Source organism: Diachasma alloeum, unplaced genomic scaffold (genome assembly GCF_001412515.2).
Source record: "Diachasma alloeum isolate Michigan unplaced genomic scaffold, Dall2.0 Dall_scaffold_00827, whole genome shotgun sequence".
In the NCBI taxonomy this organism is placed as follows: domain Eukaryota; kingdom Metazoa; phylum Arthropoda; class Insecta; order Hymenoptera; family Braconidae; genus Diachasma; species Diachasma alloeum.
This window is the reverse complement of record NW_021680954.1, coordinates 113,357-134,140: the sequence shown is the minus strand read 5'-3', so window position 1 is coordinate 134,140 and position 20,784 is coordinate 113,357. Positions and strand designations below refer to the sequence as shown.

Genomic DNA, 20,784 nt, shown 5'->3' with positions numbered 1-20,784 from the left:
CAGGAATAATTTTCTATAAAATGCATTCGACAAGTGCTGCACGCGGAGAAGAAAATTCTTTTATTCTCAAGAACATGTGGGATTTTTAGGAATTTATGAACAACTATTGGTGATACTGGATGCTGACTACAATAATCCTGATTATCAGCGATTTATATCACAAGGTTAAAAGTTTTCGGCTGCATTTTCCGTGCCAAATGCCGGAAATTTTATCGCGTTTAATTTGCAGCTATAACACCCCAAGAACTTCAAAATTATCGGATATTTCCCGAATGTTTTGTTGCATAGTAATGAGAGGGATCAGTTTTGCAGATTAAAATCCTGAGCGCGCAGCGCGAGGGAAATTAGCCTGTTAATTTCCCTGCAGCCGGGGAAATTATGAGTGTGAAACGCGTCACGTGACCCCGAATACTGCACTCTGATTGGTCAAAATCAGAATTGAGGAAATTGTCACTGAAATTTCAGGAAATCTTGTCATTGAAAAATGAAAAATTCCATTGATTTTCCGTTCGAATGATCTGAAAATCAATAAAATACTTTATTTTTCAGTCCAATTATTCCGTGGAAGTTGAGAAAAATCAGGAACATAGTGAAAAAAAATTAAAAATGTCATTTTGTTTCCGAATATTCATGTTTCATTGAAAATTCAATCAAGTTTTGAAATTTCCACCTCAGTCCCGCTGAAAACTCATGAATTTCCTTGAATTCTATTTAGAGCTTGAAATCTCATGACCGTTTTTCCCTTAAATCAGATTCAATGTCACTCTCGCAAGAATTACTACCATATTTTCTATTTCTATCAGTGAACTTACATTTGGTCATAGATTCCTAAAAATTGGAGATCGGTTCTATAAATGAGTGACATTTCCCTAAAAACTAATGCCGATGGTACTTGGAATTAATTCCGCCGAATTCAACAATTTTTGTAGAATTCTCCTAGCCCGTCAGGTTTTCGAGAAAAAAATGTTGAAGTAGTGAAATTGATTGAAAATCAAATTTTTCGAAGAATTCAAACTGAATGAATTGCAGATAAAATTGAATGGGAAAAATAAGAGAAGATACGGGAAGAATCATTCTGTCCATTAGAATAAACCTTCTCCAATCTAGTGGCGTGATTTTATGAGAGAAAGTCCTGAAATTTATAAATTTGTTTGAACTATGAATACCAGAATTTTGCACGCGATGAGCTTCACAATCGCGAATTCCTAAAAATTGGGGGTAGATTTTTAAACATTCGGGATGGAGTGCTATTCCTGCAAATCAAGATTTTTTTTCTCTGGGGAACGAAATTCTGTTTCAGAAACTTTAATTTGAAAGAAATGTCATTTCAGATAATGAAATAAAACAATTTGAGCATGTCTCGATGATCTCTTCATTCCAATGCATATTCCCCTGTATCAAAGTATTGCAATACTGTTTTAATTACCATTTCCAATAAAATATAAATAAAAATTACTCTAAATAGTTTTTTTTTCATTAAACTATAAAAACACTATCTTATCTCATTTTCTTTATTGTTCTTAAGCTAAGTCGTTCTTCGTTCGATATATTTCACTTGCAAATTTCAATCAACATCTTACCTCGGTGGGATTCTCATTAGTGTAGAGAATGAATCGAGTGTTAATGACCTCCCGAGGAAGTGGAAAAACATTCAGCGGCCGATGAATGAGATGATACCAGCTTCTCGTGATGTTCAGACAGCCCAAGTCATCGTAGCATCTCGTCTCATTCTCAACTGGAATGGAAAACAAAGGTAGAAAATTAATTACTTCATTAACTAAGGAGAAATTACATAAGATCGAGTGAATTGAATTACACAGGAAAACAAGTTCCTGGTATTCAGCACTACATTACTGAAATCAAGAATCCTGGGTTCTTAAAATAAGAACCGTTGGGGCATTCAAATGTTACATCACGCGATTGTGGAGGGGCAGAGGTTTTATAATTTGCAACGATTTGTGACGACGCGGGGAAGGGGTTGCTTAAGTCGTTATGTCAGACCGTAATTAATGAAGATAATTTGAGGAGACGATGATGTCAATTTAAGAATCTTAACGTTTTTGCGTCCGAATAGAAGCTTTGTGTTCGTTCAAATTTAAATTCCCAGTTTTTTCTGGAAATTAGATAATATTCCTGAAGAGACAAAATAAGTTTTAGAGAAGGAGATGTTATTGCTTTCCGTGGAACTCATTGCGATTCAGAGCAAGTGAAGGTCATATTTTAGAAATATCTAAAAGTTCTCGTCTGTATAAATTCTGTATTCATTCAATACGGAAGTTTCTGATTCATGATTCATTGAATCGGAGTTTTTGAAAAAAAGGATGAAAAAAACAATTCAAATAGAATTCGAATTTAGAGAGAAAACAAAATTCATCCATTTCGTGTCATCTTTTGACACGAATTACTATGCGGACTTCTTATCCCAAGCATTTTACCCTTAAGAGATGAGATATTTGACTTAAGAATAGTTATTTTCATTACAAGGTCCACAAAGTATCTTCTGACGAATGTGATTATAAATCACGCGCGAAGCGCAGCGTGCGATAAACTCGACTTATTGCACGGCGTGCCATAAAGAATATTAAACAAAAATTTTGAAGCCATTTCAATCAATAACAGTGCTATAACAGAAAAAACGAAGACAAGGAGTAGTAAAATTCAATTTTCCGAAAGAGATCCAGTACTTTTTGTTTTCTGCGTATTTTGCAATACATAAATTTCGAACAGCAATTACCGAAATTATATAACAGTCCATCATTATCGGAATCAACAACCTGTACTTCAGATTTCGCTATTATTTCGATCAATTTTCATAGCTAATGAACATAAAAGAATTAAAAATAATTGTTGAGAATTTTTTAATCGCGTGAATGACTATTCGTCTCAGCGATGATGTAATACTTCACTCAATGAATAAACATAGTGATTATGATATTCTGTAGTTACATGGTAGCCAAGGAATGTTAACTTCAATTCTGTCGCTGCGTGCCCATTGCCAGGGATCCAGAATTCCAGCGGAGCATAGAGTGGGCGTCAGTGCAACGAGAAGTAGGATCAATGCTCCCTGGATTTCCACAAATACTTCTGGTCTTGCGCCTATCCTTCTCATCCTGAAAATATTGCAAGTGGGGAATAAAAATTAATTAGAGGAAACGATTACGATTGCTCATTAATATCTGGCGCATTGACATAAATTAAGTTGTGAACGCGATGAAAATGTCCATCTCGAAAGAAATATATAATAGAAAACGTTCGGAAGAGATGCGTAAAAATTACTGAACAAAATGTACACTGAGAACAAAATTACTTTTGCTGAAGAATCATTTTCTTGGGAGGAAAATCGATTTTTTTAGCAGCGCGTTTCTTCCAGTCAGTCATTCCCAGGTGGTCCAAGTTCACCTAAAAATATTACAATTATGTTGGATTATGAGATGATTATGCTATATATGGCCCTGAATGAACTCCCTTATTTTTCAATTTCTTCAAATTCGAAATTGTCATGGGTAAAATAGTTTGGAATAGTTCTAAATGTTAATAATTGTCAATGTAGTTTATTTAAGGTCATATGTATCATAATGATCTCATAATTCAACATAATGGTAATATTTGGAGACGGACTCCTCAAAAAATAAATTCTTCTTTTAAGAAACTAATTCCTTGGCAAAAGTAAATTTTTTCTCAGTGTAATCCAGCGACAGAATAGGAATTTAATGAAAAATTTTTCCTGTTATAAGTTTTGAAGAACGTCAGGTAATATTTGGCCTTTTCGTGTAGGGAAGGCCAAATATAAAAATTGTCAGCAATATCCATCAAATTAAATTACGATTAAAGAAATTGGTTCGATTTTTGGTGTAGTTGTAACATTTGGTCTTCCCTAGACGGGAAGGCCAAATGTTACAACTTTTCGTATTATCATTTTTACTATCATTCATTTTTACGTTTACATCGTCATAGGCTGCACCCATAGAAATGCTTCATTACAATAAAATAAACTTCATTTATATAAATAAATTATCGATTGTTCGCTTCAGATTCTAATGAAGAATTAATTAGAAAATCAATAAATAAAATTCAAATAACGTCTTTTATGTGATTCACATGCTTCATTCTTCTAGCCAATTTACGAAGAAAATTTATCAAATACTCATTTTCTCTCGAGTTCTATCCAAGAGAAAGAAATCGATAGATTTTTATTTTTCCATGAAACTTATTTTGGCTGTACGACGACGACATTTTCTCTTAGGGATATCCCACGGAAAAAAATTCTAGACATAATTTTTATGAAAAGAATCAAAATCTATCAAGTTTTTTTTTTTCTAATGAATTAGTTCCAATATCTGCATAATTTTCAATAGAAATCGGCAAAAAATTAGTAGAGTTTTCATAGAAGTTCAAAAAAATTCTTTCGAAATTTTGTCTTGTCTCGCGATTTTTATTTCTCTCCACGGAAAACCTCTCATGGAAATTTCGCTATCTCCTAGGAGATCAGATATCCCTCCAATACTGATGATGAGATATGTCAGTACATTTCACCACTTCACTACTGAATTCTGACATGAACCAACTACTACAACCTTATTATCGTGGATTATCTAACAATTCACAGAGCAAAGGACTCGGTATGTGTAATGTGACGAAACGATGTGACTAAATGCTGGAAAGCGAATGTCGGACACATATCAAGCGAGTTCTACTTGTATGAATCTCAGAGCAAACTGTATTGGGAGGGAGAAGAGGCCGAAAATGTGAAGATGGGGGATCATATTGATTTCGTGGCACCCACAGGTTCCAAGAATTCTTCAAGTGTGGTCAGGAATCCAAATGATACGGAAGACATGAAAAATGATGGTCCAATGATCCTTCATCTAACGATCCATTAATCTCGAGAGCACGTCGTGATACGTGGGAGTGGTCTGAATGAAGAGCAATATCAGAGGAAAAACATTCAATCAGTTCATGTAGGATCAGAGGACCCACATGATTTTGATTAATTGATTGAAGGGTTTTATTTATAACTGATATTATTTCAATCGCCAGCATCCACAGAGAAAACAAAATGAAATAAATTAGCTATATGCTTCCGAATGATTATTTTGCGCATCATTTCCTTCTATCATGTGTAATTTATTGTTTATTTCATTTGATTAAATTGAATAAGATTTATTTTTAACTGATTTTGTCAGATTTTCAACTTAGTTGAATGCTATTATCATCATTTCTCTTATTATCCCTTTTTTCTACTCAAACAATTGTCTTTTTGCGGTTCTACCTTTCCCGTCAACCCTTCGATAAAATATTAATGGACAAATTTTATTTATACATACTTGAGTGAATTTGTAACATCCCATTTGAAGACACCATGAAAGTTCATTTTCAGGGAAATTCGTGAAGAATTTTTAACAATGATAACAATTAAATCGACTCGATAGTATTTTAAACAATCATCATAAAAATCAAATCGACTAATACAGCTATTGTAATCATCTTTTGACTTCGACTTAATGACATTAAAACAAATATTTCAAGCGATAACTGAATTCTTTTGAAGCATGATATTCCAAGATATTCCCGGAATTCTGATTTTCAAAAAATACGAAATTTGTGCAAATTTTCAAGTAAATCAAAATAACGATTAGTGCTATCGCCTTCATCGTCGAACTCGGTTAAAATATCCAAACAAAATTTTTAAGCCATCATTCAATCAATTCACAATATTTTTTTTAGCTATCGTAGAACAATTGATTTTCAAAAACATCCGAAAATTGAAGAAACTAATGGATAAATAAAATTTTAATCAATAGCGATTAATAGGGCTCAGCAGTACTTGCATTTGCAAAAAAGATTCAATTCTATCCATTCATTAGCGAACAACTGAAGAAAAATTTTGTTACATACGTACACGGAGAGAAATTTTTGATAAAAATTATCCAACCGTTCTATGAAAGAGTATCATGAGTCATCATTTCCTCTTTTCTGTCCCGAAATTTAGTAAAAATTAATATATGATGATCAAATTTTATTCTACGTTGGGGAAATTTTATCCTGACGCACAATAAATTTTACCCTTCCAGTTCAATGATTTTTATGTAGATAACAACGAAAATTCTAGAACGGTTGGTAAATTTTACCCTACTGGTACAGTAATTTTTACTCTGCCGGCACGGCAATTTTTATTTTTATCAGGATAAAATTTCTCTAACGTAGAATAAAATTTGATCATCATATATTAATTTTTACTAAATTTCGGGATAGAAATGAGGAGACGATGGCTCATGTTACCCTTTTACAGAAGGCTAGGATAATTTTTGTCAAAAATTTCTCACAGTGTACGGTCGAGCACTAAAGTTCGTAAACAGCGTGAACTTGCATTCTATCTATTCTGTTTACGAACTTTAGTGCTCGACTGTACACACATACACACACACGTTCGAGCGAGGTCTAAAAATTGCATTGTTGGACTTTTCGGATGATATTGGGTCGATATAATACAAAAAATCCAAAACCTAAATTTGAAGGATTAGAAAGCTTTCATTTGGAAGCAAAAAGTACTGATATTATTTCAAGGGCCAGCATCCGCAGAGAAAAAAATTCGAACATGTATACAGACACATATATGTCTATGCACACATGTGAACATTTCCTAAAAACACATCTTCCCGTTTCATGTCATTCTACATCATTTCATCATGATATTTGTTGGAAATTAACAATTTGGAACATTTCGTTCAAGATAATTAATTCAATATTTTGTTGTACGACGAACCAATTTTCTTTCGAGATGGATTATCAAGAGCAGTTTCTGATTCTCATTCATGAGAAAAGGGGAGGGACCTACAACTCGAGAATATCAATCCAATTCAAAGTGCCTGAAATATAGAGGTATCAGATTCTATCGGACTTTTTGTCGCGAAATAACTCCAAACGAGGAAAAAGAAAGTGTTATTAGATGCAATCAAGTCCGAGTCCTTGGTTAAGTTGTATCTCACTGCCGGGATCAGTGTTGTATGCCCATCGGCGATGCAAATAGCTCCTTGGCTGATTTCACTTTTCACTGCGATATTCTAGGCATCATACTTTGCGGTTGACAACACGGACATTTGCTCGGCACTAATCAACATTGGCTATAAATTATCTGACCCTTTGCATCCTTTTAATCCAATAACTACAAAGTGTTTTCTTGAGAAAGTTTCGAATAGAAGTGGATGTCTTCAATCAATGGGTTCAGACGATAAATCTAGTTAAGTTGTCTTCAAGTCACAGTTGCACTAAAATTTCAAGGAATTTCGTTTTTGAAAATTCATCATTTGAAGAAAAAATTCATGGAAAATGGGAATTTCAATTCAATTATTCCATGAAAATTGATAGAAATCAGGAGAATTCAGGTAAATATATTCTCGAATTGTTGATTGTTTGGAGATCTAGAAAATTTGAGTAAGTTGGGGAATTCTCGTCTGTTTGCTGTTAAAAATTTGCCAATTCTAGTGAACATTTCGTTATTTTTATTCCCAAATCGAATTTACTGTTGCCCTCTTGAGAATTATTACCAATCTGTCTATGAAATTTCAATTGTTTTTAAACAGTGTACCACTTTTATTCAGAGAAGAAGAAAAATTCTGCCTCAGGAATCGATGAAATTTGAAATTTTCAACGATATGTCATTGGAAAAACGGGGAAATGCCATTCCAATTGAAAAGAAAAGACATTTTAACTTATCAGTTTTCTTCTTCAATTATATTTGGAAATGTTTTTTTCGAAGGAATCCCCCTCTACGATATTGTAACAACTACAGAAGAGAACGAAAGTTTTGATTTTTAAGCACATGTCACTAATTTTCAGTGATCCATTCCGTCCATTTTGACGGACCTATTTCCATTAGGGATTCGTGATTGTGAAATTCCACGCGTGCAAAATTCTAGAAGTCTGTGATTTTGTCACTAATTGTTGTGACATTTAAATGTTTTATTTAAATTTCAGTCAAATGTCAAGGGTTTCAAAGGCCCATCTCGAATTTTGAGGGATCTATCACCACATTTCAGTGATATAAATCACTGATCATCTGGATTACTCTGGAGAGTGAGAAATCAGTGACATGTCCCTGAAAATCACTGACATGCTCGTCAAGATCAAAAGTTTTTGTTCTCCTCGTAGTTGCTACGAGAAACAACTACTTGTTGCTGTTTCCCAATTTGTCAAACTGTTGAAACGACTGAACCGTTTGACAATTAAAATAACCAAATTGAAATAATTTTTAACATTGTAAAAATAATTTTCGATTAAATTTTCTGAAAGGAGTTATTGAATTTCCGTAACTGCGTGTCAAAATCCAATAGACAGAAATTTTGTAGTTATTTATTTCCCGTCACGGATAGAAATATTGAGTAAAAATTATGGAACGCTCTGGAATAATTCCGTGATTTTAAGTAAAAATTACGTGACAGTTCCGTAAAATTTCCTCCAACCACATTTCGCTCCGGAATTACGGAAAGATACGTAATTTTGATTTAATATTTCTCTCCGTGTTGAACGTACGCTACTAAATTCACTAACGAAGCGATAAAACGATTCAAGTCGCCTGAGCTCTACGCCAAGTTTTCGAGGAATATCCTCGAATCTAAAAGAGATAACGAAATTTTCGTAATAACCTTGTTTGGTGAGGAACTAGTTTTAGGGTGGATGTGGGATAAAAATGTGGAGGGAGATGTTGGGAAAATTATGGTAGGCGTGTTATAAAAAATCTCAATATATTTTCGTGGGATCGAACCACTCGTCGTTAATTTATTACACTCTTTGGTCTTAAATTGTTGAATGTCTTATTAAATTGATAATTGTCTCTTTACTTTCAATTCGTTGAGTCACTGAATTTATGCTGAATTAATTAACAAGTTGATGTACTGAGCAAAATATTAAATTTAGAATACTGATGAGTAACTGACTCTACTCTATCATTATCGTGACGATACAGAAAAGCAACTGCCTTTTGGGGGTTTCGCGATCCCCTGACCGCTCCACCCGAAGGTTTCCGATGGTGCTCGACGATAATCGGTAGGACCGACCGTTTAGTTGATTGCTGCCTTTCAAACAAACCTTTTTTACAGCTCTCAATTCGCTTCACAAAAAAGGTTCTGACAAAAAACTCCGACTTGCCTTAGATTCCAAGATATCCCTTGAAAACTGACCAATAGTCAAAATCAGCTCGAACCGTTTTCCTGTTTCGCTACTGAATTGTCTTTGTTGAGGATTTCCAACTGCACGAGCTAGTCACTCAATCAAGTTGACAGACAATTCATTAAACATTCGGAAATCTCAAAAATCCTAATCTATCACAATCTTCGTGACCCTCCATCTCCAGATAGAATAGAAAGCCCCGAGGACGACCATGAGCCACAAATATCAGGAACTAAAAAAGCGGAAAACCATGAATTCTCCAAAAAAATGTGTCCATATCATGTGGATCTCCGCTTTAAATTCACAGCGTGAGCCGTGAGGAATGGATAATACCCGAAATATGCGTTACGAGTTTGATTCAAACCAGGAAGCCCGAAAACTCGTGCTGTAATAACGAAATCGGGCAATTTCAGAATATTGGTATACGTGTGTGACCAGTAGTTTTTACCGCTGAATTTGTTTCATATGAGAACCCTGCGGCTCTGATGACACGGCTCAGGATACCTCGGGATTCCAGAATGGCGACTACGTGACAACACTTGTCCCTTTGTTTGTGATGCTATCGTTGAATGAATTTTGATTCGAAATCGGTCCTACGTTGGTCGGTTCTATCGAGGCCCTACAACGCTCATTCATGTCCATCGACGTTCGTTCGGGGACTGATTACGTTCGTTGAATGATAATTGCGACGGGAATTGTGTCAATGAGTCGTTGCTAATGGCAAGTGGATGATTGCATTATTCAAGCGGGCGATTTCTTACATCTTATTAATTATTGAATCATCTCGATGATGATGAGGGGTAAAGTATTCGAATACGGTTTTTATCACAAGTCTATTCGTCTAGAAGTGAGGTCCCTTGACATCAATTTTATCTATATAAAATCACATTTTGTCTCAATTTGATTATTTGATTTTTCAATGGCAATGTTTCCTGAAATTTCAGTGGAAATTAAATACGATACAAATTTTCAGGATTTGGCACGGAAAATTCAGACAATTATTTCCCCCATCACTCTTCCGAAAAATAGAATTGCGGAATTCGACGTCCCGTGATATAATCAGAACAGAATTACACCGATAATACCCCGTCGTTCGGTAATTTTCCCGTTGCCAAGCAGAATAACAAAAAATTGTCGAATTTATCACGATAACGCCGAATACTACAATTCTGTTTATCGAAATAGTGATGGGGGAATAATCCGCCGAATACCCCTCGAGCTTCAAAATGAATCTGAGTATTTTCCTCAAACTTCCCTGCATACAAACGAATGCGTCAAGTTTCGCAAGAAAATTTTTTTTTTACCTGCGAAACTTGACATATTCGTTTGTATGCAACGAAGTTATCGGGAAATGTCCGATCACTTTGAAGCTCTCTGGGTATTATAACCGAAAATTTTTACTAGTGTATTGGATCAAAAAGTCAGTACTCCAGAGCGTTACTGGGTTTTTCGGTTTTACAACATCACAATCATTTACAATTCCTGAACATCAGTAGCAATTTTTTCATTAGAAATATATTCTGAATACATCAAATAACCGATAGATTTTAAAATTTTCAATAGATTTCAAATAACCAATAAAATTTCAAATAACCACATGGCCAGAAAAAACTAATTTCGACAAAGAAGGTGTACCCGATACAAGAAAATATTCTTGCGTTAATTTTAAAAATCGTGAGATCTGATAAATAATTTTGTTCTCAGGTTGAGAGAAAAAAGTTTTCCAATGGGATGAGATTTGCTTGTCTCGAGAGAATTTCTGAGCACTCTCAAGACTAGAAGTAATGTCCTTTTCATAAATTCATGTAGTTTGCGTCATATTTAGAATTTGTTTTCATCAGAACTTTGATTACACAAAATCTTGCACAAAGAGCACGGCACTTGACACTCAAATTGATAATGAAAGTGTTCGTCGTGCAATCGAAACAAAAATTCCTCAGTTGGAGACATTGAAGACTTATGCTAACACTTGAAAATTTTCTCGGGACAGGAGAATCTTATCGTGTTGAAGACTCGTTTCTCTCTCTGTGAGCACAAAATTATGTACCAGGAGATTTCACGATGCTAGAAATTAACAAGAGAATTTTTCTTGTATCAAGGGAATGATCTTAATTAAAAGTGATTTTTTCTCTTAGTGCAAAGGAAGGATAAATTTGAATGCATCGGATCATAATATGACTCGATGCAAGAACCATCTCCGCAGTTTAAGCCCGGGAGCGAAACTTTTCAATCCAATAGTACTGGAATGGAGCCTATGTCAAGTGGTTTCATAATGTAATCTTTTTCTCGGGTGCAACAGTATTTTTTTTTCCATTTATGGTCATGATTTAGATTCTTTCGATTTTTGATCTTGCCCAATTTTCTTGACTCAAAAATAATACACGGAGGAGAAGAATATGTTGAAGAAAACCCCCGGATATTTTTAAAATTTTTGTCAAATGATAATTCCATAGATATTTCAATTAAATTTGATTAAAAAATCAATGGAAATTAATATAAATCAGGAAAATACAAGTAAATGTATTCTTTAATTTCAAATAAATTGATAATTTTGCATAATTTAGTGCTCAATGTGTATATTTTGTTTAAAAATTCAAGTAACTTGAAAAATTATTGCCATTTTGTTGCTCAAAAACTAGAAATTCCATTGAATTCTCAGTGAAACTCAAAATTTCATGATTCTTTACGTCCCATTCGCTTTCATGAAATTACTACTAAACCATCCATAAAATTTGAATTATTTTCTAACAGTGCAGTGAAAATTTCAGAAAATTATTATTATTTTTTCCGTGTACAAAAAAAAGAAAAAAATCTCGGCATACGAAGAAGTGACGTATATTTTTTATTTTTATTAACGTATTTATATGTGTACATATCGAATATTCTGCCAGACATGTTTGCCCCCTGGCTCTATTATGCAACTTCACATAGCACTTGGTAAAAGTTATGTCATCAAACGAAAGAGACGCCACAGGATTACGCGCGAAAAGTTCACTTCAGGAGGAAGAAATCGTAATGTACCATGAAAGTGTGACACACGGAATTACAGGGGTATTAGGCAGTCTATCCCGCATTCAATTTACTCCGGGATGTAATTTATCAATTACCTATTGCAGTCATTTAATGTGTAAATTGTGGATGGATTAGGTTACTCAACGACACTTGGCAGCGCTATTGCACGCGATACTGATATTTTTATTTCATTTGTATTCGCGTCAGAATTTCGATGGTAACAGAGTGAAGGACAATGGGATGGGTGAGATCTATTGGTCTGGGTGGGAGGATCTATTGTCTGTATTCTGTTTGTTGATTTTTCGTAATTTGGTGAGAAATTAGGGTCTGACAAGCTTCCTGTTTATTTGTGTAAGTGAGCGTGACTGAACGATCGATCAAAATATCCATTATTATCAATGTCACTCACAAAATGATACATCTTATCACTTGTGCGTAAGATGAAATTTCATGCACTCTCTGCGTGCGCAAAATTTCACTTCTAACATATTGTGATGAAAAATTGGGTTCAACACTCGTGTGAAAAGTGTTCTTTAACCCTTGGGAGAGCAACCCACGGGTTAAAAAACACTTTTTCATGACTTATACGGAAAGGGAAATTTTATGCACGCTCCGCATGTGCAATATTCAACTTTCCCCACATTGTGAAGAAAAATAGGGTTCGACAGTCGTGAAAAAGTGTTTTTTAACACTTGGGAGGGCGGCACTTGCCTTTCCACGAGTTAAAAAACACTTTTTCATCACTTGTGCGTAAAGGGGAATTTTAAGGGAAATTTTGTACATTATGGTAAAAAATAGGTTTTGACACTTGTGGGAAAAGTGTTCTTTGACCAGTGGGAGGGCAGCACTTGCCTTCGCCGAGCGCTACACACTTCTCACGGGTCAAAAAACATTCTTTCATCACTTGTGCGTAAAGGCAAAATTTACGCACGCTCCGCATGCGCAGAATTCCACTTTTCGCACATTGTGATGAAAAATAGGGTTCGACACTCATGTGAAAAGTGTTCTTTAATCATTGGGAGGGCCGCCCTCGCCTTCGACGAGTGCTACACACCTCACACGGGTCAAAAAAGACTTACACACTCGTATCGAAATATAATATTATATTACTAGTGCATAATATTCCACTTTTTCGCACGCACCGAGAGAAAAGATTAGTTCAGCCGAACAATTGCATGTCCTGAAGAGGTCTTTTGTCGTTCCGAAATAATTTACTTTACGGGTAGTCGGCTATTCTTTCCGAATATCCGTAAATTAAAACACGTTTCATCCCCTTTTCAAGACGTTTGTCTAGAAATTTTGTAATTGAGGTCTTTGTGCCTTTATTCAAGACAATATTTTTCCCTGTGCGATTTTCTTGTTAGAACATTCTCCGCCGAGTTACGGCACGGCTTTCCCATTTTTCCTTGTTCCATTCTTACAGTAGTACACCTGATATAGCTGATAGAGCTGTCGAACTGTTAAACAAATAACTGTAATTTTTTCTATCGCATACAGAAAAATCACTCGGCAATTTTATTAAAATTGCACCGCGATCAAATCAATCAAGTCGTTTACTTCTGTTTCAGTCTAAAACGAAATACAAAATATTAAACATTATCAATTTGGTAATATTGAATATTACAAAATTGGGAACATTGAATACTACGGAATTGGTAATCTTTAATCCCTGATTCGGTAATATTTTTCCTGTGTGTTGAGTTTAATGGCAGCGTAAAGACACCCAAAAAATGATACTTTATTTTAGGATTTCAAATGTTTCAAAATAAGATTTTCAAATTTTAATGTGAACCCTGAAAATCTTAAGAGATCTCAACTCAAGCCTTCTAAAAATCTCAACATGTGACTTTCAAAGATTCAAGTTAAGACTTTCAGTCTTAAGTTGAGATTTTCGGGATTGAACTTGAAATTTTCTTTCCAGTGGAGTTTGGAAAGTCTCTCTACCTGAGATTTTTGAAAGTCTGAATTTAAAACATTTGAAAATATCTACTTGACATTTTCAAAAATCTCGATTTGAGCTCACAAGTCTCAAAATAAAAAGGTTTTTTCATGTAATTCATCAAGAGAATTCCAAACTTTAGATGGAAGCATTGAAAAAAAAATCCACAGAAGATAAATTTATCCAAATAGTCTCGAACCACTTTAGTCCCACATGTCATCTCCCTCCTAAACCCAAAAAGAAAAAATTCCTCAGGAATGCAACACACGTAACTTTTCTCACGAAAACAGATGTGTGCACTTTGAGTGCAAGTGAGCGGTGGAATGTTACAGTAAGCGGAAAGTTTGGATTCCACGCGTGAAGGGGAGTCCGAATGTCCGGTGAGACACCCAAATACCCAACCAAAGGTCTCGTGCTCATTTTTTTTTCAGGTGTATTGAATAATTATCATTTCGAAAGGGAGAGTGCCCCGGTCCGCTTCCAAAACAAGTTGCATCGCGATCGTGTTTGTTGGCCCAGATTCGCACTCGGGCGTCCTTCCCCACGGCAATGCTGCGCCACTTCCTGACCACTCCTCCCCCCCCCCCCCCCCCCCCCCCCCCCCCCCCCCCCCCCCCCCCCCCCCCCCCCCCCCCCCCCCCCCCCCCCCCCCCCCCCCCCCCCCCCCCCCCNGTACGTCACTCTGGCAATTCCATATCCCTGTCTCTCACTGAGTTAAATTTTTATCTCCCAACACGCGCTTTCCCTCCTTTTCTTGCTCGCGAATGTATATACGCGAAGAAAGTCGAAAACACGGAGGGGAAAGTAGTCAATAGGGGCGTTAACGTTCCATTGTTTTCCCGCCATTTTTATATTTTTCTCCATAACGCGGCTATTTTTGCTGCCGAATGGAAGCTTTGTAATTTTTCCAATTCAAGTTTTTTATTTGTTTAGATTATAGAATGTTAAAAATTTTTGTCTAAAATTTCCGATACACTTTTTGGAAATTTTTATCGAATTTAATTACCACTGAAATTTCAAGGAATTTCGTCATTGAAAATTCAGAATTTCGTGGAAAAATCAAAGAGAACTGTAAATTTCAGGAACGGTCAGTCGACAATCATTACATTTGTAATATTTTGTAATGTTATTAGAATTTTAAAGTTTCTGCTACTATGGTTTTATTATCTTACTTGAAATTTGAAAATATAATAATTCGTAATTTAAATTTTCTATTAACCATTGAGTAAATAATTCTAAATTTCGTAAAAGGATTTTCCAATTATACATGTAATGGTCAAACTTCTCACCCGATTACTGGTTAATAGATTATTTCGAATTTTGAATATTCGATTAATAATTAATTTGGTAATTGAAAACTGTTGAGTGATATTATCGATTAACATAAGCTAAATTTAACTTATTTTAAAATTGATGATTGTTCTGATCTCTGAATTTCAATTCCATTTTTCCCTGAAAATCAATAGAAAACCAGAAAATTCTGGTGATTATATTCTTGAATTTTCAGGACAATGACACTGATGAATGCAATTTAGGGCGAAAAAATCATGAAATTTCAGATTTCACTAAAAGTTCAATGTAACTTGGCACTGAATATTCATATTACATTGGAAATTCAAAAAAATGAAGGAATTCTCGTCTTTAGGCTGCTTAAAATTATGGAATTTTACTGAATTTTTAATGAAACCTGAAATTTACCGCTTTTCCCCCCCTAAATCGCATTCAGTATCACTGTCCTGAAAATTAGTAGTCAACTATCCATGAAATTTCATTTTTTTTTCTAGCATTATATCATCAACCCTAGTTGGTCACCAAACGCGACCCTGCGATTGGTCACCTCCGCGGGGATTCCCCGTCGTGTTATTTAGGCCTTAGCGTTGCCGAATTCACTCTACGCTGCCCGGGCGCGTTTAGCGAGTTTCCGGCAACGTCGCATCATGGACGATTTCATTTGGCATGGGAAAAAATAATTCGTCTGTTCGAAATGATTTGTTTTCTCTAGGAATTTCGGGAAATATGCTGTTCTAAAAACTACTATAATTTTTTAGACACTTTAATCGATAGAGTCAATTTTTTTGAATTGTTCCTTTTAGCCAGTCTGAGGTGAAAATATAACACGATTGATTGAAATAAAAATGTAATTCAATTTACGATAACAATATAAAAAGATTACTATCCGAAAATAATGTCCACGATGTCCATTCGAAAGCACATTGCTAATTCCCTTGCTAAAATAACTATATTATGTTGAAGACCGACGTAATTATCCACTTCTTCATTTAATAAAAAAAAAGAACATTTTTCCAACATCCAAAATCACGATGAAAGACGCAGATTTGCTATCGCATTCCTGACACGCTTGATGGTCATTTACAATACGAGTGTTTAAAACATTGAACACCTCCTGTGGTCTACAGGGCAACGTAATGCCGGTGGGTATTATTAATAATGAAGTTTGCGTGTTGTTATGGCGCCGTGACTAATTGTACAGGAAGTTAATGCGCGTGCTCATCTGCGCTCCTGGTATTTCCATTCTTCATTTAGATTTTTACATTCACTCGTGCATTTGTATGATTTGGCTCGTTTGATTTTTTTTATCTGGACTTTGAGGAGAAAGGATCGACAAAACAGGAGTGAGTGAATATATTTTTGTTCAATTTTCTTTTTGTTATGCATGCTTTGCTCAACATTTGGACTAGAATGGAGAGAATTTCTCATGCAGCGGCTGTTTGGACATTTCACATCAACTCCCGACTCGTGAATCTTAAGAAATGCGTGATGCAAGACGAGACATTCGCCTTCCTGATTTCATTGTTGAAGTCATAAAGAACAAAATGTGGAGAAAGAAAGGTGAGGATGAAGAAATGGGGTCTGAGTCATCCTGCTCGCATTATCGTCTTGCGAAGAATCACGGGAATTATTGCCCCGAGCTGCGTCGATCTTTTATTGACGATTACGTAATATTATGCAGTGGAGCAACACCTTTCTCCGTTTCTGCGGTCTCTCACCGTCTTTCGTATATTGCTCTCCAGATGAGTGCATGCAAAACACTTGAACTGATCCACTATTTTCTTTATTTATCAGTACCATTTTTTTCAATAAAAAACAGTGCACGGAGAGAAATATTCAGTAAAAATTACGGAACTCACAATTCACTCACCGATTGCGGAATCGACTCAGAAAATGTAAGTGATGGTATCGTAATTTTTCACAGGAGATTCAGATAAAAATTACGGAATGCTCCGAAAAAATTCCGTGACAGTTCCGTAAAATTTCCTACACCCACATTTCGTTCCGGAATTACGGAAAATACACGTAATTTTTATTAAATATTTCTCTCCGTGTGGTCAGATCTTTGTCGGACTTTCATGAGGTGAAGTGAGGATTCTCTCATTTCTCAAAATTATACATTTCCATGTCGACAGTGGAGATTCGCAATTTGGGATATATTATAATGGCAAAAAATTCATACGATTTAAGTATTTACTCGTCGTTCAATAGTAAAAATTGGCTAAAAAGCAGAACGTTTTTTTCACATTCTGGAAAATTATTTGTTCATCCAAGCATTTTGTACTATTTTAGTCGTTCAAAATTACTATGTTAAATTGAAAAAAAAATTTTACATCGCTAAAAATTCGCTAGAATAAATCAATCAATTCATTCATCGTTTAGACCAATACAGTCTTGTACAATGGAGAGTCGAGACAATTAGAGTTCTTACAAAGTAAAAATTAATATTAATGTTGTAATTCACATAACTTCATTTGAGAGTTTATATGCCCATCAATTCAGTGAGTGAAGTTCAGTACATTTTTTTTTCTTTTTTCTTATATTAATTCATAGCGTCTTTACCTAGCTTTTTACAAATTTTATTCAAAAAGGAAAAGAAGACGAGAATATTCAGTTACATGCGAATATCTCAATTTCTCCGTTAAGATTTTCCATTCATCACTGAATTTTGAACAGACTAGTGTGGTACAGTTCGTTGGACTCAGGATAAAAACAGATTGGACAAAATGGGTCTTCGGATAATTTCAATAGGAATTGGTTTATCTTAATTTTGGGTGCAATACTTGTTAAAAGGCGGCATTGGGCTATAGGCTGAAGATTATGAATCGGTACTTTACTTTGAGGTAGGATTATTCTGAGTTCAGGGTGAGATTCAAAAATAAATCATATTTCACTGTTTTTTCGGTATGATCATCGATTACTATATTCACATGTTGAAAAAATTGGGCTGAATTTTCCGGAAAAATACCTTGAAGTCAATTTAAGGGTAAAAAATCAAATGGAATTTCAAATGTCTCTAAAAATTCAAGTAAAATCCCAATTATTTTTCGATAGGCAGATGGAAATTCCCTTGAATTTGAATTCCCTTGAATAGGCATCGCCAAATTCCCTTGAATTTTCAGGAAATCCCTTCAAAATTCTTGGAATTCCAACATTTTTTGGAGGAATTCCCTGAAAATTCGTAGGAATCTGGAGTTCACGGAGCGATTCCACTGTATTTTTCTGATTTTTCAGTAATTTTCCCGGAATGACTGAACTGAAATTTACAGTTGCCACGGATTTTTCCATGAAATTTTCAACAGTGTGAACCAAGCCTCTACCGCACCTCTCGATAACCCAAAAAAAAACCCGTTGATTTTTAGATTATACAATAATACGACTGAAACCTCATCCCATATATTTGTTGTCCGAATGATAAATTTCACCGCATATGTGCACACACTCCGCTAAGATCCCGACTGGTCCCCCCGATTTACGATTCACGCCGTGGCGCCAGTGATACCTACTCTCCGGCTCCTCGTTATGAGATCCCCGAATGATATAAATAAGAAGAAATACTTTTTCTTTTCATTCCTCACCCGTACGAATACGTAATTTCATCTGTCACTGCACAAGTGGTGCACATGCAAATGCTTCCTCAGTAATTTCTCATTTTTCCTCTCTCATTTTTTATTCTTCCGGCGTGACGAGATTATCATCCCACAAATGCACATAGGAGTGCAACTTAATACGAAAGTATTTTTTACTAGGTACTTCCAGGTGAGATTGCACAAACTGATAATGTCATTACGGCTTTACAAATTTCAGCTCAAGGTCCAATCAGAAGCTGACCTTCTTAGCGAAAATATTCATTGCAATTTTTTTTTCTCGTCGACTGTTATTACCCTGAGGGTCGGAGCAAGGACGCCTGCGTCTCACTCCTTAATCGAACGAAAGCGCAAAGTCACGGGGCGATGCCGCAATACTTTGGCAGCGAGGAAAGGAGGTCCTCGAATTCCCTCCCCCTCTCCTTTTTTTATCTTGCGCTCCATAAAACTGGTTTAAACTCGCACGTAAATTTCTCCTGGCCTTCATAACTATGTCTTCGTCTTCTCTCGTTGTTTATAATTCACCTCTAGACTTAGTCTGATGCATTCCTTGGGCAATAGATTGGGTAGACTATCTCATCTGTTATCATGTGGATAGAAATATTTTTCAATTTTTATTAATGCATTTGGGCCTATCGCATTTTTATTAACGCACTATTGCATGGGGGTAAAAATATCATAAGCAATTGCAAAAGTGTAAGAATGATTGTATCTGCAAATGTGGCTTAAGACAATCGGCGAAAATGAAAAAAAAGTAGGGTAGCTGGTGCATGTACCGCCCACCTAAGGGAAATGAGTCTTTTTTTCCAGCCCCGCACTCTACAAGGAGTCATAAACAGAATGGGTTCTTCGAGGTCTTTACTCGAAGATGTGAAGGGGACAGATTTTTTATTAACATTAAACATATTTAATTATGTCATTCAATTGCCATCGGCCAGTGAGCGATGGAATTGAACTTTGAGGGTAATACCGCCCGGAATGCGTTCAATACCGCCCACCTTGTTTTGATGACTTTTTTGAGCAATGCAGACCAACTGTTATAATTTTTCCTATTTTGATCCTTCGTTTCCATTCTTCGGCTCCATTTTGATAAAGATTTCATGTGAATAATAATAAATTATTCTGAATTTACCCGATGTTCCAGTGCACTGATAGAAAAAATCTCTGACACGTAGAGTACAAATTCTTGGCTCAAGAAACTACATCATTCGCGCCGTTTTAACTGAATGAATTCTTCATGACTTTGGATCAAAGAAATAGGGGAACTTGGCATAAAGTATTAAATATTGGACGGAAAGAGCAGGAAGTTTCGCGTGCATCATAATGCTTTCCATATTAGATCAGACTCGCTGGCAAGAATCTCTTGGCGGAAAGTAATCTCGCTTACATTTAATATCAATCTGATGAAGTTTCTATTCTCTTGTGTGAAGAATTCGTACTTTTCGCTATAGATAATTCTGTTTTTCATGAATTTCGACAGAGGTGATAGGGTTTCCAATCAAGTAAATCGGTCCTGAGGGCACACATCTTCCTCTCAGAATATACTTCAATTAGGTAAAACTAAGAATCTCTTGTATCAAGAGATTCATGGTCAAAACCCCATTCTCTTGTCTCAAGAAACCACTTCTGTCGTGTCAGAGATTTTTTCTATCAGTGTGGCCACCGACTACCCCAAACAATCGAGCTGTCACTCAACCGCCCTCTAGCTACAGAGTCTAGCAGCCCTATAAAAACCCTGGGCGGCATTATCCACAAACTCTGGGCGGAATGACCCACAAACGCAGAGGCTGA

At 35.6% G+C, this 20,784-nt stretch overlaps 1 protein-coding gene across 1 annotated transcript in view; it reads right to left on the bottom strand.

The window, feature by feature from the left end:
• Nucleotides 1-20,784, bottom strand: part of LOC107044836 (pancreatic triacylglycerol lipase) — a 46,155-nt gene that overhangs the window by 5,756 nt on the left and 19,615 nt on the right. Inside the window, exons 2-3 of the mRNA XM_015266880.1 lie at nt 2,947-3,110; nt 1,581-1,735 (exon numbers count right to left, since the gene is read on the bottom strand). Of these exons, the coding sequence (XP_015122366.1) occupies nt 1,581-1,735; nt 2,947-3,110 (319 nt within the window). The remainder of the gene's footprint in view (nt 1-1,580; nt 1,736-2,946; nt 3,111-20,784) is intronic.